The sequence below is a fragment of the Lactuca serriola genome, chromosome 5, assembly GCF_051521515.1.
Source record: "Lactuca serriola cultivar US96UC23 chromosome 5, Lser_US96UC23_V15, whole genome shotgun sequence".
NCBI classification, from domain to species: Eukaryota; Viridiplantae; Streptophyta; class Magnoliopsida; order Asterales; family Asteraceae; genus Lactuca; species Lactuca serriola.
In genome coordinates, this window is record NC_136412.1 from 205770102 (window position 1) to 205796132 (window position 26031).

The 26031-nt window shown below is 34.5% G+C and overlaps 1 protein-coding gene and 1 pseudogene across 2 annotated transcripts; both read left to right on the forward strand.

Annotated features, from left to right (window-relative positions):
• The first annotated feature begins 1715 nt into the window (after positions 1 to 1715).
• LOC145053497 (cold-responsive protein kinase 1-like) lies at positions 1716 to 4411 on the forward strand (annotated as a pseudogene). Its single transcript, XR_013684495.1, has 7 exons — positions 1716 to 2084; positions 2249 to 2437; positions 2541 to 2671; positions 2745 to 2958; positions 3045 to 3276; positions 3503 to 3653; positions 3970 to 4411. The product of XR_013684495.1 is annotated as a cold-responsive protein kinase 1-like (transcript).
• A 9459-nt stretch (positions 4412 to 13870) lies between these two features.
• Positions 13871 to 19712, forward strand: LOC145053498 (villin-5-like). The gene is made up of 23 exons (XM_079001552.1): positions 13871 to 14121; positions 14484 to 14607; positions 14807 to 14906; positions 15166 to 15234; positions 15481 to 15690; positions 15780 to 15957; positions 16043 to 16175; positions 16260 to 16422; positions 16498 to 16645; positions 16738 to 16841; positions 16933 to 17088; positions 17154 to 17222; positions 17300 to 17368; positions 17450 to 17587; positions 17668 to 17796; positions 17871 to 18018; positions 18112 to 18125; positions 18205 to 18345; positions 18423 to 18548; positions 18624 to 18692; positions 18793 to 19183; positions 19254 to 19471; positions 19544 to 19712. Exons 2-23 carry the CDS (start codon positions 14552 to 14554, stop codon positions 19655 to 19657), a joined length of 2943 nt encoding a protein of 980 aa, XP_078857678.1. The 5' UTR covers positions 13871 to 14121; positions 14484 to 14551; the 3' UTR covers positions 19658 to 19712.
• The last annotated feature ends 6319 nt before the right edge of the window (positions 19713 to 26031 follow it).

A 26031-nucleotide genomic window follows, 5' to 3' on the forward strand; every position in this document is an offset into this window, starting at 1 on the left:
CAAACTGCATCCTAAGGTCAGAACTGCTTCGACCATTCCTAGGTCTGGCCTTCCTAGAATGATCTACCACGTGAAGTCCTCATTTCAGTGCTCATGATACACCATGTGATTCATAATTTACATTTTGACCTAAGGCATAAGGATTCCAATCCAAAACCTTCATCAATTCCCGAAATGCATAGACATGGGACATTCTGGACCTCCAAGGGTCTCAATACAGGTTTACACTCGTTTAGGGAACTAGGGTCACAGTCAATCTAATCACACAAGGGTTCCATAAACCCTAAATCCATAAATACATCAATATAGCAGAGCATACACGAATTCTTACCTAGATGATGTATTCTCTGTGTCCCCAATCCTCAGAATGTGACCCCCTTGCTGCTCCCTTAGCCAATCTCTTCTCTTCCTTGCACAATCACTCTTCTATAATCAATAATGGCCTATGATCCTTGCTCCAGATGCACCCAATCGATTTAGGGTTCTTCTCAGAAGGCTAAAATGAATAATGACGGCCAATAAGTCTCCTTTATACGTCCCAAACCTGAACGGTTAGGGTTTTCGCTAAACAGCGTCGACTCGCCGAGTCCATATCTGGACTCGTCGAGTCCAGTCGCGATCCCGCGACCAAGTCTGCGATCCTACTCGGCGAGTCTAGGCTCCAACTCGCCGAGTCCCCTTCTTAAATCACCCCAAAACATAATAATAATAATACCTGAGATTTCGGGCTGTTACAGTTTTTCTGTATTTTTCCCTATAAATAGTCTTACATAAACTATGAATAACGCAATAGAATTAATTACAATGCTTTTAGAAAAAGTTGCATTAACAACACCACAATGTCATACAAAAAATGAATTTTCAAACATCTTCTAAATAAACATCATAGTAGATAGTGAATACTCTACTACTTTGTGGATCCACGACTACTTCATACATATCTCTCACTTTGTCTAACAATCCTAAACTCTATTGTTTTTTTACATGATAATGAGTTAACGCCAACTTATACTTGACTTGACGCGGCTACACTAATCTTCAACTTAATTTGTTTGTGGGTTTTGGCTCGTTTTAGATTGTGAAACGCAAGAACACATATAACAAACAAACCCTAATCTAAATGAACAAACCTAAAATACAAATCTATACCTATCTATATTTTGTAATCCCCAAAGCTCTTGGAGCGGGAGAGATGGTGATTGGAGAGGAGAAGAGACAATCGATGAAATGGTGGTTGTAGTGATTGATTTAAAATAATAATAATAATAATAATAATAATAATTTTTTTTTTTAATGTTATTGTTGTTTACTGATGAAACTTTAGAGACATATTTGTTTAAAAGTTAAATGCAACTTTTGGCATTTTCCAACTTTTCTTACATATATATATAGTTGAATAAAGTGATAAATCGGTTGTTTTTGTTTTTGCTTTTTTATAAATATATCTTTTTTCTTTGGAAAAAAACACTAGAAATGTCATTAGTAGCCTCGAGGCTTAAAGCCACAAGTGCAACATGGCTATTACAAGTGCCAATCCCTTTTAGCATATAAATTTCGATTAAAAAAAAGCATTAAGGACATTGTAAAACATAATGACAGAGCTTTAAAACATTTTAAAACATAATGACAGAGTTTTCACGTTATCCCAAAGTAATTTGGCCTATGCGCACACATCATACGCATTATGTTTCCTTAATATACGAACTGCTACAATAATATTGTTTTATTTCTTGTGAAAATTGTGACAACTTTTATTGAAGTATTACAGTTAACAACATCAGAAAACTCCAAGATGATTCGCATTCGCCACAAAAAATTTTGTATTTCTCTCGGATTTACAACCCTTTGTATTCTCCGACGATCGGAATTGACTTCGATCACCTCCAAGTTGTCATTACTCGCTTGACTTTCACTTTCTTGTCTCTTCCTCAATCTCTTCTCAGGGGAAACAAAAGTCAAGTTTATATCTATAGGAGAAAACAGTTTACTCACAACACCCACCATTTTTCTTTCTGCTAACAAAGCACTGAAGATCACAATTTCTGTAAAAATTGAACAGATAGAAATGCGTCAATTACTTGAAGGTATTTATCATGATACTGTTACTCTTTTCGGTTAATTTGCAGTTGTTTCTTTGGGTTTTACAGTAATTTGTCTCTGGGGCATTTATACAAACACATGATCTGCGTAGATACAGGAAAATTGTTTCTGATTCACTTTGCATTGTTGATGTCACTTGTCGATGCAGCAATATCTCCAACATCATTATCCATTAATGAAGACACTTCATCTACGAATCACCATCGATCAGCCTTGTTCTTTTTACTTGGAGGATTAATCTTTCTCCTAAGTTTGCTGATTCTTCTGTTTATTTTCTGGAAATATATCCAACAAGAACAACTTAGAAAGTCAGGGGAGCCTGAAAACAGCTGCAAAGGTTATAATTATCTTCCAAATCTTATTTCGTTTTCATGTATTATTACTCTGTATACATTGTGTTGTCAACTACATGTATGCTAATAAAAGACTGGATTTTGTAGCTTCAAAAGATTATTACAGAGGGAATATAAAGACAATAAGCTATTTTAAATTCCAAGCATTAAAGAAGGCGACCATGAACTTCCATGAGTGTAATTTCCTTGGAAAAGGTGGATTTGGGCCAGTCTATTTGGTATGTGTTTCTTGAATTCTTTATTACAAATTTGGATTTATTGACATATAACGATTTTATATGATTTTTCTAGGGTAAACTACAAGATGGGAGACAAGTTGCTATAAAGAAACTATCTCTTGAAAAATCACAACAAGGAGATGAAGAGTTTCTTGCAGAAGTGAAAATGATCACTAGCATACAACACAAGAACCTTGTTCGCCTTCATGGTTGTTGCTCTGAAGGATCTCAAAGGCTGCTTGTTTATGAATACATGAAGAACAAGAGTCTTGACCTCATTATTTATAGTATATGACCTAAACACCTTTCTCATAAACTGCTCTTTCTTATATTTACTTAATCTAACATCTATTATTTTGGAATTTGTGAAAAGGAAAAAGCGAAGAGTATCTAAACTGGAGCACACGATTGGAAATAATTTTGGGAATTGCAAGGGGATTACAGTATCTACATGAGGGCTCACACATGCGAATTGTGCATAGAGATATCAAAGCTAGCAACATTCTTCTTGATTCTAAATTTCATCCAAGAATTGGAGATTTTGGCCTTGCTAAGTTCTTCCCAGAGGAACAATCGTATCTTAGCACCACATTTGCTGGAACATTGTAAGGTTTTAATGGGAAAATCTTTGATTTTTAAAGTATTATGTGTTTTGTGAAAAGTTAGGACTTAATGGTAAAGACTCGTTTCCTTGTCTTTCTTTATTAAGTTAATCGGAGGTTGTGTCCACGTAAAGTCAAAAGGAAACAACACCTAAGTCACTTATGATAAAAGGGTTCATGTATGATTTTCTTTATTAAGTCATTTGTATGTCTTTTTGTGATTTTGTAGAGGATATACAGCTCCTGAATATGCCATTAAAGGAGAACTATCCGAAAAGGTTGACATTTATAGTTTTGGAGTTCTGGTGCTTGAAATTATTAGCTGCAGGAAACATACCGATCTTACTTTACCATCAGAAATGCAATACCTTCCGGAATATGTAGGCCATTTACATTTCATTTACACTTCCACATGACATCACATTACGTAGTCATGACATGACATGATTAGACTGTACATCACATCACATTATATAGTCATGATATGACATTGCATAATATGATTGGACTTATCATGACACATAACATGTCATGACTGGACTAAACGTGGCACGTGATGTCATGTCATGACATGATTGGACAAACGCATGATACATGACACATGACATGACTTGATTTTACTGGATTGAACTGGACAAGTTTTGTAGGATGTTTTTTCTAAATATTGGTCATGATTTTTCTTGTATTGTGTAATAGGCATGGAAGTTGTATGCAAGGTCAAAGATAGTTGACCTCATAGATCCAAGAATGAGGAAAGGTGGTTTTGTGGAGAAAGATGTAATGCAAACAATTAATGTGGCTTTATTATGCCTTCAACCCCAAGCAAATGTAAGGCCACCCATGTCGGAGATTGTGGCTATTTTGACTTGGAAGAGCAAAATGGTCAAAGCACCAATAAAACCGGATTTCTTTGATGGGGGGGTGTCGAGTGAAGGATGAGAATGTATCTTGGGAAGCCATCTCAGATTATTACCCTTCTCCTCTCGAAAGCAAATCTTACAACCTCATACAACCTCCAAGCTATGGAGAGTTCATCGAAAGTAGATCATACAACCTTATTCAACCTCCAAACTCTAGAGAATTTATAGTAAACTAAGCTCACACAATGTTTGGCTTGTTTTAAATCAATTTTTTATAATGTTTGGCTTGTTTTAAATCAACTTTTTATAAAAATAAAAAAATAATAAAAAAGTTACTCAGAAAGCTCTTAAAAAAAGATCCATTGGGATTTAGGATGCTCTTGACTTTCAAAGCATCTCCACCACCTAACAAAGCGACATGAAATCGACTTTTAAAAACTAGCTACCGGCAAATAGAAAATGATGATTCGATTTTATAGAACAAAGCGACATGAAATCGGTTTTTAAAAACTAGCTACCGGCAAATAGAAAATGATGATTCGATTTTATAGAACGAGCATGTAATACATTTTATTAAATTAAAGTACTAAATTAATCGTTCTTGATTATTTATGTTTAAGGGAAAAAAATTAAATCAAATTTTGAATATTATTATAAAAAATAGTTGTATATAGTAATTAATTGTTTATGCGCATAGCAAATTTGTATAATTTTTGGAATATAATCAATAAAATAAACAAAATTATATTTTTATAAGGTAAATTAAAATATTTCATTTTATATATCATCAACAATAAGGCTGTGGGGAGTGGTCACACACCCAACCCACCGAAAAAATATGGTCACCTCTGCGTCACGTCAGCTTCACCACCAACTCACTAAACATTGAAAATGGTTACCACTCCACAATTTTTTTTAATTTTTTAATATTATATTAAACAAAAAAACATAATTTATAACATAAATTAAATTTTTGAAAACATAAAAAAAAATAGGACCACATTTTATTTATTAAAAACATATAAATTTAAAACTTAAATTACTAAAATTAAACATTAAATTGTCTAAATAAATTAAAAATTAAAAAACATAGAAAAATTCTACTCGTCGTTGTTGTCGTCACCGGCATCATCCGCCTCGTCATCACTGTCCTCATCCTCTTCGTCTTCATTGTCATTTTGCCCTTGGAATTGTCTTTCCCATATGTATTCGGTCAAATCATGTCGTAGATTGTGATGTGTTTCCCGATTTTGTATTTCCAAAACCCTTGAGAATTATTCCGGGCTACCAACTTGTATAATTGCAGGTGGATTAAGCATACCGTTTGTGGTATATGAACAAATAGCCCTACCCTCTTATTCTATTATCATGTTATGTAAAGCAACACAAGCAGTCAGCACCGTCGTCAATTTTGCTTTGTCTCATGTTCGTGTCGGATGTTTGATTATATGTCACTTTTGTTTGAGGACTCCAAACATCCGTTCTACATCCTTCCTTGCAGATTCTTATGCTAACTTGAATAATTTTAGTTTATCGTCCGCCGGAAATGTGTATGACTTGACAAATGTAGCGTATTCTGGATATATCCATCACCTAGGTAATACCCATATTTATATTCATTTCTATTGACAACGTATGACATGTCTGGTGCTTTACCCAGTAAAATATTGTTAAATATCGGAGACGCTTGGAGCACATTCAAGTCATTGTTTGACCCACCATACCAAAGAATGCATGCCAAAACCATAGGTCATGTGAAACAACCGCCTCCAATATAACAGTAGGCATACCGCGGGAACTGACCACGCCACGCGTTGGGACAATTTTCCCACTCCCAATGTGTAAATCAATGCTACCAAGCATCCCTGGAAAACCATGTTTAGCTTGATGTGCGACATACAACTGTTCGACATCGCTTTTAGTCGGATGTCGTAAGTATATGTCACGGTAAAGCTGTATGACATACTTACAAAATAGATATGTACACTCTCAGCCCGTCCTTTCAGACATTTTCAAATACCCATCTGATACGTTTGCGGTGATGCCGTATGCCAATTGTCTAAGAGCAGCCATACATTTTTGTATTGTATTAAACCACGTTTACTTCTAGCATCCCATCGTAATTGGAAAAACTCATAATTATGTGCCAAATCTCTAGCTATACGTAAAAATAAACTTCTGCTAATACGAAAACGTTCTTCGAATTTTGATAGATCATATAAACTATCAATGACAAAATAATCACGTACCAAAAGTTCATGTGTCGCCTCTCGATCCCGGTTGATCCATTTTCTATGCTTCTTCTCAACGTTTGAACTTTCGCCTCTCTCACGTATTATGTCTCATCCGCGGACAACAACGTATGCAAAATCAAATCCTCATCAGAATCATCATCATCGGATGACGAAGAAATTGAACCTGGAAAATTATTCATTTTTTGGTTGAATGTGTGTGTTTGTTTTGAAATAATATGGGTGTGTTTTGGTGGAAATTATGTGTAAAATGAATGTATATATAGAGAAAATTTGAAAAATAATAAAAAGATTTTTTTTTTAAATTCATAAACGGTCGAAAAGTCATTACAACAGTCGAAAATTGAATTGCCTAATCAAAACGTGTGTCTTCACCCGTCTTCCCCCACGTCACACGCAACTCACCCACCCCTGGGGCGGTGTTCACGCGTCTCCAGGGGCGTCCACGTCAGCCCCATGCGTCCTTTCATGGACCATACTGGAAAGCCTAATGATAGTTGAGTAAATGAACTTTAACATCTAAACTTCTGAGATGTTTCCCTTTTCTTAAAATAAAATTATTATAAGGAAAAGATTGATGAATATTAAAAAATATAGTAAATGATGAACAATTACTTTCATTTTTTAATAAGGATATATTTGAAAAAATTATAAAAAAATTTCATTAGCTCTTTGGAACCTTAGTCTATTAATTATTTAAAAACTTCATTTATAAACTACTTGTGTCTTGCACAACACTAAAATAAATAAATAGACTAGCATATAAACTAGTTACAGATTGTCAAACATAGCCTTAGAGGGTGTTTGACATAGCTTTTAAAGTGACTTTTCACTTTTATTTTTTTCTAAAAGTCAAAAAGATGTTTGATAATCCTGACTTTTTCAATTTTTACAATAGATGAAATGACGTCTTTTTGAAAAGTCACATAATCGTGACTTTTCCAACTTTTACAAAAAAGACTTTTTGCCTTTCAAAAGCTAAGTCAAACACCCCCTTAGTGTATTTCACATACATCAACTCATCAACCAGGAATTTGTTTTTAGAAAACAACAAACTATATAAAAAACTAGCAATGAGCTAGAAAATTACAAAAAGTTTAAAGGTTAGTTAACCAACTAATCCAAGATAAAGAACATTTATGATTCCTATTAAAAGAACATAAAAAAGAAAAAAAATTTAATGGAGTCAATGATATCATTTTCCGCATCTTCCTAGCTTGAAACACCATATTATTCTTGTATTTCCAAATGTACCAAACAGTAGTAAAAAAATTGCATCCTTATCATCTTTCTTTTTGGGATTGATAATAAGGTTATCCATTATGGAAAACAGACCTTGAACATATTCAAACTCCAATCGATCCAATTCCAACCAATGAAATATTTCATTTCAAGTTCTAGTTATCACCTCACACTTAACAAAAAGATGTTCAAGTTGCTCAACATGTAAATAACAAACCGGGCATGAAATCGAAAGGACATCAATCCTTCTATCCGCCATATTAAAACGAGTAGGAAATCTATTCAATAAAACTCTCCACCGAAGAATATTTACCTTCCTCGGCACAAAAGGATTCCACCTGATTTTTGATTGCACAGAAGGAAGAATTATTTCATCAATCCATCTTCTAGTATCCCTAACCGTAAAAATCCTTTCTTTCTCAATCTCCCAAGAAATCACCAAATGACTCCCACCAGTCTCTGGCTCTGTCCCTCAAGCATCTTGCAGCAAATCGAACCTTCGACCCCTCGGGACAGAAGCTCGTCAACTGTGCAGACTCAATGTCTGCAATCCATCTCCTGGAAACAATGGGGTCCTTCACCCTGTGGAAGTCTGGCGTGCCACACCCCCTGAAGCCCTTGAAGGACAATGTGCGTGATTCTGACTGGTTGGATGCCATATTACTTCGGAACGCTCTGAGGCGATCCTCCATCAGCTCAATAATCCTTTCCTTGATCGACCCGAAGATGACTGGGGTCGACTCATGGATACCTCTCGTGATCTCAGACGCGATGAACTCGTGTAGCCCATCATCAACTTGCTCGGATCCTGCCCCCGAGGCTGATCCTGATCCTGACCCAGATCCTGATCCTCCTTCTCCATGTCGTGTGGTCACCATACTGAAAATAAACACATAAACGTCAGGATCATACCTACTCCCAAGAGGTCTCACACACCATCCAAGTTTACTGGTTCCATCTCAGACCTCCTTGACTCGAGTAGGGATCATCTGCTTTCAGTAGTATGGGCCCATACTACCTTCCACATATATCCGTACTTTCCTCAAGTACTGCCTCGACTCCACCAAGTCCCTTTCACTACTACTAACACTGCTCCCAGCACTACTCTCATCCTAGGCTTGCCCTAGCGTAATCTCCAACCCGCACCCAGTCCTTAGCTACCAAAGGCATCTTTATAATTCCAATTGGCCACTACATGAATACCATCACATGTGACGAGGCTCAGATAATCCTTCGGGTAAAGGACTCGTCCCTACAACGGTTAGACTCAAACGAGAGCTGTGAAAATAGGGCCAAATCCAACACTCTGAGATTATTCAACCCTGATCACATGTGAATTGACGTATTCACCTAATGGCTAGCTCTCATCACTCATAGTCCCACAAAGCACAAAGCAAGTAGCATTCAGACAAAAGGGAAATCTAACCAGAACATAATCAAGCAATTCTATCCACACAACAAGAATCTGTACTAGCATGCGATGCTAAGCTCATATAATCAGGCATAACCTAAATATGCTATCCTAACGCTGTCTAACCGACACTAGCATGCAGTTTTCATAGAGCTGAAACACATATAACAGGCATATAAGGCATCCTTCCTAGATCCTTAGTCCTAATCTAGTATGTTGTTCTAATAAAGCTGATAATCATAACCTAGCATAAACTAGTATGGATAATTTGGGAGTACTTACTTGAGCTCGGTCGATTGCACGCATCACACACCTTGTTCTTTTCAAAGTTCTTTTCTTTTTTCAATTACTTTTCAAGTCCCTTTTGAAAATTTTCATATCAAGCCCTCAGTTTGAGTCCAGACACACCCGAGAGTGTGCCCGAATCCCTCAAACCAAGGCTCTGATACCAACTTGTAACATCCCAAAATTCAAGACCAAAAATTTCGTTTTAATTAAGTTATTATATAAAACCAACAGTATAAAAACATTCATATTAATATCTCATGTCAAACCAAAGTGTCAATAATCAAACATATTATCACAAAACCATATCAGAGTGTAGTCCCAAAGATCTCATGTGCGGAAAACATAGTGGGATGCACTGCGATCGAGCCGGCTCCTTTCCTTGAAAACAAGGTACCTGAAACCAAAAATGAAAACTGTAAGCACGAAGCTTAGTGAATTCCCCAGATACCACATACCATACATACCAACTGATCCATACGTGCCATACATAACCAAGAGCTATACATAACCAACATATCCATAATCAAGTAAGGTGCTATGTGCCAAACATAATCTTGATAAGGTGCTATGTGCCAAACATAGTCTTGGTGTTATGCCACGGGCTGCACGTGGTCTTCCTGGTCAAGCCTAGGGCCACTCCCTGGGTCTTATAGACAATTGCCAAGGGACACCCCCGGGTCTTCCTACCATACATAAACTAAATGGGCCGACATTGTGTCCGTAGACCCATACAAACAGTGAGGAGACTCACCTCACACTACCGAAAACTCGTTGAACACCTCTGACTGCTAACCGGAAACTTTTGAACCGCTGACCCTTCGGCTTCCCGAACTATCAATACCTAAAATAACATTTAGATCAATAATCCAAAAGTCAACCTTGGTCAAACTTGGTCAAAGTCAACATTCAGTTGACCTGACTCGCCGAGTTGGTCCACCAACTCGTCAAGTCCAGACTCCTCCAATCCCAAAACAACCCCGAATCCACTCGTCGAGTCTAGCAATAACTCGACGAGTTCTCCTTCAACTACTCAATCGGGACCAACTTCATCCGACTCGCCGAGTTCATCCTTGAACTCGTCGAGTTCATCATCCACATATGAATGTGTCTAGTCTATGACTCGTCGAGTTGTATGAACAACTCGTTGAGTCCATCCTCATAACTAAGGAGATTGCCTTAGACTCGCCGAGTTCTTCCTTGAACACGTTGAGTACGATGAACTTCATGACCATTATGGACTCAGACTGGCTGAGTCCCTTTCCAATCTCAACTCATACCCTTAACAGAAGGGTTTTGGGGCAAGAACTGGCCTGACTCGCCGAGTCCCACAACTGACTCGCCGAGTCTCTCTATGTCCAACACTAATCTGACGATTTCAGACAAGCTCAAGGCATCCAAGACCCAGATCTGGCCTCCTAGGTTCGGGATGTCACACAAAGTTGCTACCTTTACACCCTTACATGGCCCTTTTTGCTCAAAAGGGCATAACAACCACTTAATCTTTGCATGGGGAGGATTGATGGCATAAAGCTCCCACCTTTATGCCTTTACTTCACTAAACACCCCTAGATCTGAAAGGATCTAGCTTGGGGACGTCCAAATCCCACAAGGCATCATTCTTGGTCCATAACTTCATAAAAGGAACAAAAGGAGATCTAACAAACCACAAGGCAAGAAAGGAACTTGATTACCAATATGAGTAGCAAATGAGATAGATCTTCTAGATCTACTCCTCCCTCCTTGGATCACCAATCTCCTTCTTCACCTTCCAAGCTCCAAGAATGCTTCAAGACTCACAAAATGGCTCACAAGCTCAAAGGAGACTCTAGGGTTTTGCTCCGGACGTGAGAGAGTATCAAGGGGGCTGAAGAAGGGTTGTAATGTTCTTTAAGTAGGGTACAAGTCCTGCATTTAGGGTTTTCCCAAAACCTGGCCAACTTGCCGAGTCAGTCTTTTGACTCGTCGAGTAGGTCACTTATCCCGCGACCAAATTCGCGCTCCTACTCGTCGAGTCACCCATCTAGTTGACGAGTCACTTTCTTATCTTGAGGTTTTCTTTCCTTTCTAGGTCTTCTGAATTCAGGGTGTTACATAACCATTATCTCACGATACCATCTATCTTTCCAAAATATAGTCAAAACACCATTCCCAACTTTCTTATACAACACCTAATCTAAATCAACACCACGAGAACGAAGTTTAGAATAGGAAGTAAGAATACGAGCCCAAAGTGCCGCCCAGAATAACCAACTCGATCAAGACCACCATTCTCACCATATAACTCCTTGACAACTTTAACGCAAAGCAAATATTATTTAAAAATCTCCAATGCCATTTCTGAAGAAGCGCAAAATTAAAATCCACCAAACGTCCAATCTCAAGACCACCATTCTTTTTACCCGCAAGCACCATCTCCCATTGAACCCACAACATTTTATGCTTTTTATTTGTTCCCAAGAAAAAAAATTCGCACACAGAGATCCCAAATTCTTAGCAACAACAACTGGAATAAGGAACAAAGACATGAAATATACCTAACCATCCCAATACCGACTTTATCAACATCGATCTTCCACCAATAGATAGAGTAGCAACCTTCCAGCTTGATACCATATAACCACCTTCCAATCCACCTACCTAGACATATTTTGGCCTACGAGGAGTTCTAAATAAATGAAAGGCAATTTATCTGGTCGACACCCTACAACCAAATCAAGATTTTCGACTTCCTAAAAGAAAGTGCAAACCCCATAAGTATTAGACTTGTGCAAATTAATTTTTAATCTTGAAACTAGAAAAAAAAACAGTGAAAAACTCGAACTATGTTAGTAATATTCAACCGGATCAAATCACCAAGAATGATCACATCATCCACATAAAAAAATGTGAAATTTTCATATCTCCATTTAGTTTACACATTACCAATCCATTCAAGATGACAATTATCATATACAATTTATGGTTAATAGTCTAATTTGTTAAGAAAAGGGATAAATATAATAGTTACAGATTTTGTCTGATATATTAAATTGAAAACTATATTTATAAAAATATGTTTTGTTTAGTATGTTATATTATATTTGGAAAATTGAAACCTTTAGGGTTAACAACATTTCATGCAACATATTTACATATTTTTATCAATTTAAAAGGTAAAACAAACTTATTTACAATCTTTCTTTCTATAAAATTATACGAAAGAATAGATTTTATTATCGATTTACTTATCCATAAATTGGTAAAATATTGATAATAAAATGATTGTTAAATTTTTTTTAAACAATTTAATTTGAACATTTAGTTTTATAAATACTATACTAGAGAAGTTGGAAAAGGGAGTAGAAAGAAGAAATTTTATAAATACTACATTTAATTTTAAACGGTTTAAATTGTAGGTCGAAGTATTCTTTTGTTTGCTTTTATGTTAAGTAGTAATTTGGTCTAAGTATTTAACATGTCTTTTGGTTCGTAGAAACAATTACTTATGGTATTGGTATTTTGGTTATGGTATGTTTGTAAATATGATATTGGTTAATGGTATTTTGGTCTAATATGTTTGAACTAATACACTTTCGGTTTTGGTAATGCCAATTTGGAAATTGGTAGTTTGGTTATGGTATTGCACATTAACAATCAAGTTTACATGTACATGCAATTAAATTGATAATTTGTTTTTTTGCTATTATTAGTTCACATTAAAACATAACATGAAACTTATATTACATATCATAACCATTACATATTCTTATCCCAACAACATACAATCATATAAAAAATCCTTCAAAAGCTATAACAAAGAAACGACCAAAACATTGATTTTCCCCAAAAACTTCTTGCTTTTTTACTTGAAAAAAGTAACACAACAAGAAAAACAATCAACTCAAACAAAGTAACCATTTTATTTCCTCATCATCAATCTTGCTTTGAGATTGTTTCTTCCACACAATAACCCCATAATCAAAACAGTTGACTTAGGGCACATGGGATGGTCGAACCATCCAAAATAATTGCATGTTCCTACAAACTTTGAGCAAGACCAGAAGCGACGACTAGGTTTCAGATCAGTCCAAGATGTCAACAATGCCTCCGGCCTTCCACAATGGCATATCACCATTATTCTTTTTTTTTTTTTTTTTTTTTTTTTTTTTAAATTTTTTTAGAGATATTGAGAGGGGGAGAATGGAAGAAAGGGAAGGAGAAGAAAGAAACAAAGGTGGGTGTCCAATTATATATTATGATGCACAACTAACTAAAAAGACAAAAATACTCCTATTCTAACGGTACAAAAGTGGGTTAAGATCAGGACCAATAAAGACCAACGTCGTGATATTTTTCATAATTATAGTCAAAATGCAGTATTTTATATAAACCACATGAAAAATTTTGTCTAGATTTTTATATCGTTTTACTTATCCATAAATTGGTAAAAATATTTATGTGTTAGAATTTTGTTTAGATTTTTATATCGATTTACTTATCCATAAATTGGTAAAATATTTATGTGTTAGTTTGCTTAATAATGAAAATGAAAAACCCAACGGTTCTTTCTCCCTGTGTGTGGTGTGTGTTTGTATGGGTACATTTCGAGCTTCCGTTGGTGCCAAGCACGCATGGCGATTCACCATTTCCTTCAACACCCCATTTTTCTCGCTTTCTCAGAAATTTTCTCTCTCTAGACTCCGAATCCTCTCTCTCATCTTCAATTTTGCTCTGTTTCTCGCGTTTGCAGAAGCCAGCTCATGTTTTATTCAGATTTTCGCACGTTTGGATTGGATTCACACGTTCAGGGTAATAGGTAATGTAGTAATTCATCCGAATATATTTGTGCATTTTCCGATTTTGCTTTTGCATTGTGTTGGTTTTTCATTTTCATGATATGTTCCAAGAATTTGTGTAATATATACGTGACATTTATCACAATTTGCGTTGGTTTCCTATCAATTTCGGTATCATAAGTTTGTTATGCATTTATGTGATCATGTTCACCTCGATTGACACAAACTTTGAAGATCTCCTGAAAATTTCGGAAGCTTTTCCTAAATTCTCCATTTTCATACAAACTATGGTTGTTATTTACATAAACTCCGTTATACCTATAAACTAAGTATTCACAAGAATACAGTTTCAAAGTCTAATGCATATTTATGTGGATTTCAGGTATTCTATCCCAATATTTAGGTTTTGGTGATAAAGACCCAAACTGACTGTAGCATAAAGCAGCAATCATGGCTGTTTCTATGAGAGAAGTGGATCCAGCTTTTCAAGGAGCTGGACAAAAAGCGTATCCTTTCTCTTAAACATATCTGAACTAGGAATTTTATTTTTCCCTACTATGCTACTTCAAATATAGTTATTTTTCTTCCAAATTAATTGAATATTGGGAGTTTCAATACGTACATAGATTACATACTTTCAGAGTGCAGTTTTTTTTTTTTTTTTTCTTTATAAATGTTAATCTTTACATCTTCACTGACAATTAGAGGAATTGAGGTATGGAAGATTGAGAATTCTAAGCCAGTGGCTATCCCTGAGGCTTCTTATGGTAAATTTTTTACAGGGGATTCCTACATTATTTTGAAGGTGTGTTCTCTAATCTTAAACAAAGTTTCATATTTTCTTCTTTGATTTTTTCTTTTATCTAATTCAATGTATTGACAGTATTGTCATTTTATTATATGTAATTAGTAAATCATAGGATAAAGGAAGCTACACTTCACATCTAAGATGACCATGTTTTCTAACAAGAAAAGAACACTTTATTTGACTTAGTAAATCATTTATTCTTGGATTACTATTTATTTGTTTATACTGAATACTGCAATTTACATCTATTCTACAGACTGTTACAAAAAAAAGTGGTGTCTTCCGCTATGACATCCATTATTGGCTAGGTAAAGATGCAACTGAGGTGAGTTTTCATCACATAACATCTTTTATCTTCAAAAAACCAATTTCTTTCCACTTTTGGGTTCAATCACATTACTTTCTTTACTTATCTTGTTTCTTGGTTTACATAAAACAATAGAAATAGCAATTGAAAACATAAAGAAGATACATGTCCTCTTTCTACAAGGTTGACCAAAAATCTTTGACTCACTAAGAGTTGACTTGTAGCTTTTCAATTCCATATGAACTTTTAAATTTTTGTTTACAGGATGATGCCAGCATAGCAGCCACAAAAACACTTGAACTTGATGCAGCTCTTGGAGGAAGAGCTGTTCAGTATCGTGAATTACAAGCCCATGAAACTGAAAGATTCCTTTCTCTTTTTAAACCATGTATTATACCTGAAGAATCTGAACCTCAAGAACACAAAACTCGTATGTTTGTTTGTAAAGGAAAACATGTTGTTCATGTATATGAGGCAAGTTTCTTTATATATTTTTTATTACATATCATATATAAATCATCCTACTTTCATTTCATGTTATAAATTATAACTTACAATGACAGGTTCCTTGTGCTCGATCCTCTCTGAATCATGAAGACATATGCATTTTGGACACTAAAAAAAAAATATTCCAGTTTAATGGTTCCAATACTTCAATACAAGAAAGAGCTAAAGCTCTAGAAGTTGTGCAGTATATCAAAACCACTTACCATACTAACAAGTGTGACATAGCTACCATTGGTATGTGATTTGTGCATAAAAAAAGGAAAATTACAGAAAAGCCCTTGCAATCTCATTTCCACTTGTATATGTTTGATTTCAACAGATGATGGGAGATTAATGGCTGATGCTGAAGCTGGAGAATTCTGGGGTTTCTTTGGTGGATTTGCTCCACTTCCAAAGAAAACAGCTACAAATGATGCTCAAAGTACTCATGCTTATCCTACTCAGCTACTTTGGTAATATTTTCTTATACTATTCTATCTCTTGATTCAACAATTAACAAACTTCTAAAAATTTTTTTTTTTTTTTCTTGTTTTAAGTATCATAAAGGGGAAAGCAATACCTGTAGCTGCTGATTCATTGACAAAGAAGTTACTAGACACACACCATTGTTATCTTCTAGATTGTGGAACAGAAATTTATGTATGGGTTGGAAGAAGTACTAATCTTGAAGAAAGAAAAGCTGCAAATGGAGCTGCAGAAGTAAACATTATATCAAACTATATAAATATAAATTTCCAAGCTTCTTATTATAATAAATAACGTATTGATTTACAGGAACATTTACGTGTTCATGAAAGACCAAAATCCAACATCATTCGAATGATTGAGAATTTTGAAACAGTTTCTTTCAGATCAAAGTTTGATTCATGGCCTCCACTGAGTGATGTGGTTGCATCTGAAGATGGTAGAGGGAAGGTGGCTGGTTAGTTATTTATCCTCAAAAAAAAAAAATTACTTTTAGAAGTAAAAATTAATAGATTATATTAAAATTATACTTTATTGATGATTTTGTAGCACTTCTAAAACGTAGAGGACTTGATGTCAAGGGTCTGATTAAAACTTCTACTGAACATGAGGAGGAACCTCAACCATATATTGATTGCAGTGGAAATTTACAGGTTTTTTACAAAAACTGTATTTTTTTTATCATAACAACATATATTATTTTAAAAAAAATGTATTTGATATAATTCTAAAATGGTTGCATAGGTGTGGCGTGTAGATGGAAAAGAAAAGAGTCTTCTTCCAGACATTGAACAATCAAAATTCTACACTGGAGATTGTTATATCTTTCAATATACATATTCTGGAGATGAACAAGAGGAATGTCTTATGGGAACATGGTTTGGAAAACAAAGTGTTAAGGTAAATTGACGAAATTGTCCTATTGAATGTGAGAGTTAAAGTTAAACCCTAATTATGTGATGTAGGAAGACAGAGATTCAACAATGTTACTAATAACCAAAATGCTTGAATCAGTCAAGTTTTTAGCTACTCAGGTTAGTTATAATATTATTATTATTATTATTATTATTATCTTTTTAGCATGTTTTTATATGGTTATGTGGTTATATAGGCACGTGTTTATGAAGGAGATGAACCCTTCCTTTTCTACGCAATATTTCAGAGCTTTATGGTTCTCAAGGTGAAGAAGAGAAAGAATTGTATATTTTTCTTCATTCATTTTGTAATTTTGTCTAAATTTGTAATTTCAATCAACTTTCAGGGTGGTCTTAGTAAAGGATACAAGAATTACATATCAGAAAAAGGACTACCTGATGACACATACAGAGAAGATGGAATTGGACTCTTTAGAGTTCAAGGCTCTGGTCCTGAAAACATGCAATCAATTCAAGTTGATCCTGTATGTTCTTATCTTTACATAATATTTATATTTTGTTTAAATATATATATAATATATATATTTTTTTGTTAATGGGTCAGGTTGCAGCTTCCTTGAACTCCTCCTACTGTTTCATATTACACAAGGATACACTTGTCTTTATGTGGAATGGAAACCAGACAACTACTGAGGATCATGAACTTTCTGAGAGGCAACTGGATCTCATAAAGGCATACATTCATTCATACATACATACATACATACATACATGATGTGAATTAACTTGTGATGAAAATGGTTGCAGCCTGATATGCAAACGAGAGTTCATAAAGAAGGAGCAGAATCAGACCAGTTTTGGGAAATTTTAGGAGGAAAAACCAAACATCCAAATCAAAAGATTCAAACAACTGCTGAAACTGATCCTCATTTGTTCTCATGTACATTGTCCAAAGGTTCAAATCATATAATCTTATTCTCTATTCTCTATCCCACTTTTTTTTAAAATAATTTTACTAACATTTTTTTTTAACCTTTTCTTCTTCCAGATGACAATTTAAAGGTATTGTATACATAATACATTATACATTCCTTGAATTTGTTAACTTCAAAAGACTGAATTTGAGGTTTTTTTTATGCAGCTTTATCAGATACACAACTTCAAGCAAGATGATTTATTGACAGAAGATGTATATATCATTGATGTTCTCTCAAGCATCTTTATTTGGGTAGGGCAACAAGTTGAAGCAAAAACCAAAACACAAAAATTAGCCATTGGAGAGGTATTATTTTTACTTTTTACACACATTCTTAAATTAATTTCTATTTCAATTATATAATATTAAATGGAATCCGACAGAAATTTCTGGAACGCGACATTCGTCTTGAGAAATTATCTCTTCAAACTCCAATTTTCATCATAACGGAAGGAAGCGAACCACCATTCTTCACACGCTTCTTCACATGGGATTCAAAGAAAACTGGAGTAAGCATCGTTCGTATCTTCTTCAAATTATAAAAATTTCAAATTTGTAATGTTTTTTTTTAATATTCGCTACAGATGCATGGAAACTCATTTGAAAGGAGGCTTTCTCTGATCAAAGATGGAGGTCGTTCAACTATGAACCTTGTAAGCCACAATTTTCTAAATTTTTAATCACGTCAATTCACAAACCCTAGCTTCCAAATCCAAAAACAATAACAAAACAATTGTTTTGTTTTGTGATCAGAAACCGAAAAAGAGAGCACCGGTATCATTCGGAGGAAGGTCCGGATCCGAAAAACCACAACGGTCAAGGAGTGTGTCATTCGGGTCGGACCGGCCTCGGGCAAGGGGCAGGTCTCCGGCATTTAACGCTCTCGCTTCAAAATTTGATAATCCTACCGCACAAAGAAACCTCTCAACTCCTCCGCCAGTTGTCAATAAACTTTTTCCAAAAGTCGGCGGCGGCGGCGGCGGCGACACCGGTGGTGGCGGTGGCGGCGGCAATCTTGACACCTCGAAACTTCCGGGCAGACTTGATACGTCGAAACTGTTTTCCAAGTCTAAAGCCATTGCTTCACTAACCGCCTCTTTTGATAAACCTACACGAGACAAACTCATGCCTCGTTCTATCAAGAGTAAGTTTTTTTATTTATTTATTTTTTTTATTTTGAAAAATAAAAAATAATAAATTATATAATAATGTAGCGGCGAGATCGGAGCCAGTATCAAAAATGGAGGCAAACGCAAAGGGAACACCAATGAGTAGTAGAAAAATAGGGGGATTAGCAGTAAATAAGGAAGATGCAAATGAGAATAAGGTTGAAAAAGAAGAAGAAGAAAAAGGCGGCACTTTTTACCCATATGATCGGCTTACTACATCGTCAACGGATCCTGCTCCAAATATTGATGTCGCCAAGCGAGAGGTGTGTTTTAATAAAAATAAAATTAAATATTGTTAATGTTAAGGTAAATGACTGTTTTACCCTTGTGTGTAGATGTATCTATCATCGAGTGACTTCCGGGAGAAATTTGGAATGACGAAAGATGCGTTCTACAAGATGCCGAAATGGAAACAAAATAAGATGAAAATTTCGCTTAAGATGTTTTGAATGTTATTATTTAAAAAATCTCAAAGGAAAGAAAGAATACGAATACTTACCAATTTTCTTCTACATACAAACAAACATTATCACTCTAACTGCAGTTTTTTTTTTTTTTTTTATACAGCGAACAGAACAGGTCCTTTTTTGGTATTTTAGTCTTTTTATTAGACTGATATAACTTTTCCATTATTTATTTATTCATTTGAACGGAAGTGTATATGGAACAAATGAGTGTAAAACGTCATTTCATTAATAAAAGAAAAAAAATATATGTTTTCTTTTTGTAGCATTATAATGAGAGAAGGTTTGCTTTGTAAAATAAGGTAAAGATTTATTATTTCGTGTAAAAACAATAAACATTTCTATATATATTATGTTTCTGTGTAGTGCATACCCTATAAGTTAATCACAGAGAAGAACTTGGAAGGATTTTAGATTTTTTTTTTTTCATGCATAGTGAAGGAGGGTCTTTTATTTTATTTGTTTTTAATTATCGCATGGCATGAGTGAATGATGATCTTTATTTTTATTTTTTTTAATTATTATAGTGGAGGAGTTGAGAATGAGATTACCAAAGATGGAGATTTCATATGGTATTAAGTTGCATAGTGGATACGTGAACGTGAGTGGTGGTGTGGTATTTTAGTCTTAATGTTCTTGTCCCATTTTGACTAAAATTTGAAGGTTTAGTACCATTTGACTTAGTCTTTGTTCTTTTTAGTTCTAGTCTCATTTTGTCAAATACTATTTCAAATGATTTTGTTCTTGTCCAATTCCACCAACCATGTCTAAGTGAATAGATGTATATTTGTGCGTTGATATGATTATATATTTAAATGAATCTTTTGTGAAAAGAAATGTGATTTTCTAATAATCAAGGGATTTGTTTCAGATTTTGAAATTCATTTTGATCAACTTAAAAATAATACTTTACCAAAAAAAAATCTTCAAAAATGTTTTAGTACAATAAAAAATTGGGGCATTTATGAGGAAAATGAAACATTCAAGGCTAAAAGCGTAAAATGTACTTGTGTATGTTTTGTATTTTTAATAAAGATTCAATTGTTTCTCAACACCAAATCAAAAATACAAACGACTTCGATTTTGGTTGTATTACATATTTGTCTTTATTAACGCATTAAGACTCAAACCATCCCGAGTTTTGGGTTTATCACATCATAAAAAATAATAACATACAGGATTAATTTAATAAATCGACCATCATTTTTGTCGTTATAACACAATAATCACATACTTCACGATGGGTCATTACTAAATGTGAATGCAAAAAGAAAATGTCACACCATTTAATGTACAATTATGAAGAAAAAAAATGGAGACACAGTTTGATAATTCACATTGGATTGCTCTTTCAATGGTAATCTCTTCCATAGAAAATATGACACACATCCTTTCATTGTGGAAGAAATTGTAATTATTTGTCATTATAATTATTTGTAATTTGTCTTTGTATGATTATTGTCGGTAGAAAATGTGATATAAAGTAGTGTCTAGGATATGAAATAAAGTGTGTAACCCTTAATAGTCTAGGGGGCTATATTGTAAATATGTATGTCGTATTGTAATCAAACGGTTGCAACTCAATTATGTAACCGACTCTCTTGAGCCTATAAATAGAGCCTTTGCCCGTATGGAATAAACAAGTGAAGTTTGAGTGTCTAAGACTTGAGTTGATCTCAAAGTTTTCTTCTGTTGAAATAGTCGTTCTATTTCTGAATAGCAGAGCCCTATCCAAACATACCCAAGATTATTCATATAATCATTCTTATAGTTTAAACAATCCATCGTCAATCCATCCCGACGCATCATTCATGTATAATTTCATCCTAATTTTTTATTAATTCTGTCATGTCTTTAATACAGAAAATGACTTCATTATGTCTTAGATACAGAAAACGACTTCAACAATTTGTTATCTCCACGCCTTAGATACATAAAACTTCTCTTACATTATGTCTTAGATACAGAAAATGACTTCAACAATTTGTTATCTCCATGCCTTAGATACATAAAACTTCTCTTACATTATGTCTTAGATGCAGAAAATGACTTCAACAATTTGTTATCTCCATGCCCATCAACATCGTTAGATCATTCATCAAGAACATCAAGATAACCATCCTTATGACCTGAGGTTGTAATTTTCATCACTTGAGAGAATGTGACACATATCATGTTTGTATTTCATAAATAGGGAAATAATCTTTTTTTTTCTTAAAATAATTTACACACACCCATTATTTTATTTTTAAATATGTATTTTTCATTTCAAACGACACTTAAAACCACAACATTTAACTAATGGCACTTATCTGGCAACTCGTGATACAGCTAAACCAAGTCTTTGGTATGGAATAATCATTATTGTTTAAAGATAAGGGATTTTCACCAAATGGCCACGTTAGGTAAATGTCAAGCTATACCACGATAGAATCACATTTTCATAAATAGATAAGTGAATGGATGTGATACTAGGTGCATTGATATTTGTAACTTGATATGATTATATATTTAGGTAAGTGAATAGATGTGATATTTGTGCTTGATATGATTATATATTTATATGAATCTTGTGTGAAAGAAACCCGGTTTTCTAAGAATCAAGGGATTTGTTTCAAATTTTGAAATTCATTCTGATTATGATTATATATTTATATGAATCTTGTGTGAAAAGAAATGTGATTTTCTAAGATCAAAGGACTTGCTTCAAATTTTAAAATTCATTTTGATCAACTTAAAAATAATACTTTACAAAATTTGGGTATATCACAAAAAATTAATAAAATACAAGATTTATTTAATAAACCGACCATATTTTTACCGTTTTAACACAATAACCATGTATTTCACGATGGGTCATTACTAAATGTGAACGCAAAAAGAATATGTCACACTGTCTAATGTACAATAATGAAGAAAAAATCGAGACACAATTTGATGATTCACATTGGATTGCTCTTTCGACCGTAATTTTTTTTTTGAACAAAAGCAAAACTTCCTTAAGGAACAAGCTAGCTAGAGGCTAGCAAAAAACATACAAAAGCAAATTAAGGCATTAGTGGATTGCACATCCAATCAATCCGACTAACACAAGCCGTAATCTTTCGACCGTAATCTCTTCCATAGAATAAATGGACTTAAAATGACTACAAACCAAATAACTTCTCTTACACTTTGTCTTAGATACATAAATGACTTCAACAATTTGTTATCTCCATCTACATCAACAACCTTGGATCATTCATTTAGAACATCAAGATGATCATCTTTATGACTAGATGAGATTGTAGTTTTCATCACTTGGGAGAATGTGCACATATCATGTTTGTTTTTCACAAATAAGGAAATATTTTTTTTCTTCCTAAAACAACTTACACATGCACCCAATATTCTACTTTTAAATCAGTATCTTTCATTTCAAGTGAGACTTAAACCTACAACCTTTGGTTGATGACATATATATGTCAACTGGTGATACAGTTAAGACAAAAGTATTTGGTAGGAAATAATCATTATTGTTTAAAAATAAGGGATTTTCACCAAATGACCACATTAGGTAAATGTAAAGCTATACCATAAAAGAACCACATTTTCGTAATTAGATAAAAACTAAAACAACGATTGAGTTTGAAAATGGAGATTTTAGAGCTCAATTATGTGGTCCTCCTCTTTAAAATGATATCACTTTCAGACGACCAACCGAAGGATCTTATATGCTTAAGAATCATATTAAAGTGATATTGCTAATTAACATATGATACTAATGGGTCACACTAACAACAACTTGATACAATTGATTATTTATTAGAAATTGATTTTAATAAATATTCAATAAAATTTTATAATTAAATTGAAAATTATTTATTTCTAGGAAATAATAATTTCATTAGCAAACATTACATCATTCACATGACATGAATTAATAAGTCATGCAAAACATTTTGGACTGGATAAATCATTTTGTCTTTTACCAAAAAATTAAAGTTTATATTTTATAAACTAGTTTATAAAATTTATAAAATTTTGACTTTATTTTATAAAACCTCTAACTAGTTAGACTAGTTATGTGTTTTTTATTATTTTATGTAAAAGAAAGAAAAATGGCTTATAACTTATTTTAATCTAGGAAACATGTCTTGAAAGCACGAGAATAAAATACCATAATGTGGTATGGTTGTCTAAAAGGCAAGAAGACCTTATGGTTAAAGAACTAGCTTTAAAAAAAGGGTTTGCAACTCTTTCATTTTGTAGACAAAAAATGCAAGATGCATTTGTGCATGCTTACTCTCTCAATTTTGTTCATCACATAAAGCAGAACACTTGCTTATGCTCTCTTGGATCAAATACTTGGGTATTTGCTTCAAGCTTAACAGATTAAGAGTTTTCTTACAAGACTAGCATCTTAAATCAGTTGACAACTTGATGGTGTCTTTAAAATTTATCATTCTTCATCAACTTCCAAGCCTCACAAGAGGATCCAAAGAACTACAAATGTTGTGATTTCTTCATCTTCTTCTTTGATTGTGTTTGTTTTATTTCCAAACTTTGCAAGATGATCATTAGTGGGTTTAACTTGTTTATGTTATTAAAAAATGATCAAGTCTTCCGTTGCCAAATTTTATGTTTTTGAAACTAATTTTTGAATAAAAACCCAACACCAACACCACTTAAAAAAATAACTTCTGAACCAACTTTGAAAATACGAACATGTTCGAAAATACAAAGACATGTGCACAAATACAAATGTGACATCCCCAAAATCACGGCCAGAAAAGGCCGGTTTGTTTATGCTTTGTTTAAAAATCAGAGTTACATTTTAAATGAAAGTGTTGCGGAATTTGTCCCAAAACAAAATATGATAAAGATTTATCAAAAGCATTTACATAGAAATGTATTTCATTAAAAAGACTCGGGATGTCATGTTCGTACATATCAAAAGCATAAACAGTACAATATAAGCCTTACTACATTATTTCATATCTACATGCCTATATCCGTAATCCCTCGTCCAAACATCATATCTATGCTCAAGCGCCACTACCTGTAATACATAAAACTGAGTGGGTCAGGCTTGGGAGCCTGGTGAGCACATAGGGTTTTCAACCCACAATAAATAAGTTTATTAATTTCATCGATCAACAATAACTCGATTACCCGTTCCCGTTATCCTCACTTTACGTCCCTAATCACCTATCATAAGGGACCTAGCCTAAGGATCATCATCGAGACGGACACTACTGCTAAGGGGATTCCTCAACAATAAATGTCCTAAAGGCAACCATGTGGGGGGATGGAGTACACCGGTGAACACATCGTTCACAAACACCTACAGGTTGCGAGCCTGCTAGTGTTCCACTGGACTGTCTAGAAGAGTCCGTGGTCGTCATCCATACTCCGCTAGATGACAGAATCAACAACATTAACATCGAGGCCTCTCATCATTTTATCACACATCACCTATTACATCTACCCATGTTTTACCCCAACATTTTCGTAGATATAAAATACATATACAGTTTAAATCATTGAAAACATGTATAACAATGTTCATCCGGCATAGATAACAAGTATTCAGATAATATGCACACATAGCACGTAATTTATATAAAATACTTCATATCTATGTGTAAGTTGAAAGTAACTATGCACTCACCTGATTCGGTGGTGACTCAGCACTCGGACAGCGCTTCGATACTCTCAAAACGATATTCCTTCGATAAAACCTAGTATCGATACCACTAGGGTTTAGTTTAACGATAACCGCGACAATTTAATTAGTCCGAGTATTATTAAGCGTTAATAATACTCGATATAACTCATAATAATAGCCCAAATAATTATTTTAAGGACCTAATAACATTCCTATAATTATTTGAAAGCTATATTAAAAATTGCGTAAGCGTAGCATACTTACAACGAATTTTATCGAAAACCGGGACTTAATTGGAGCAGAGTTTCGAAACCGAAAAACTCCTTTTTCTCGGGACTCCGGGAGCCTCGGGGCTTCCCTAGGGTGCTAGGGGTTTTATCTAGGGCTTATGGGTGGTTTGGGGTTGTAGAGAGAGAAAGAAACTAGAGAGAGAAAGGGTTTTGGTGTGAAAATGGAGGCTGACGTCGGACCCTTTTATAGGCTGCGAAGCCTCTGTCTACGCGGGGCGTCCAGCAGCGCTACGCTGGGCGTAGCTCGGATAAGGTTGCCAGCTCGCACCAGCTGGCTCGCACTCAGACTCGGAAGGATAGGAGCGAAGGTACGTTGGGCGTACAGGCCTCGGACGCGGGGCGTAAGCGAGGGGTGGCGTGTTGCAATCCGAAGCGAGGACCGTGTTCAGCAAGCGACGGTCAGGATCTTGCCACGTCAT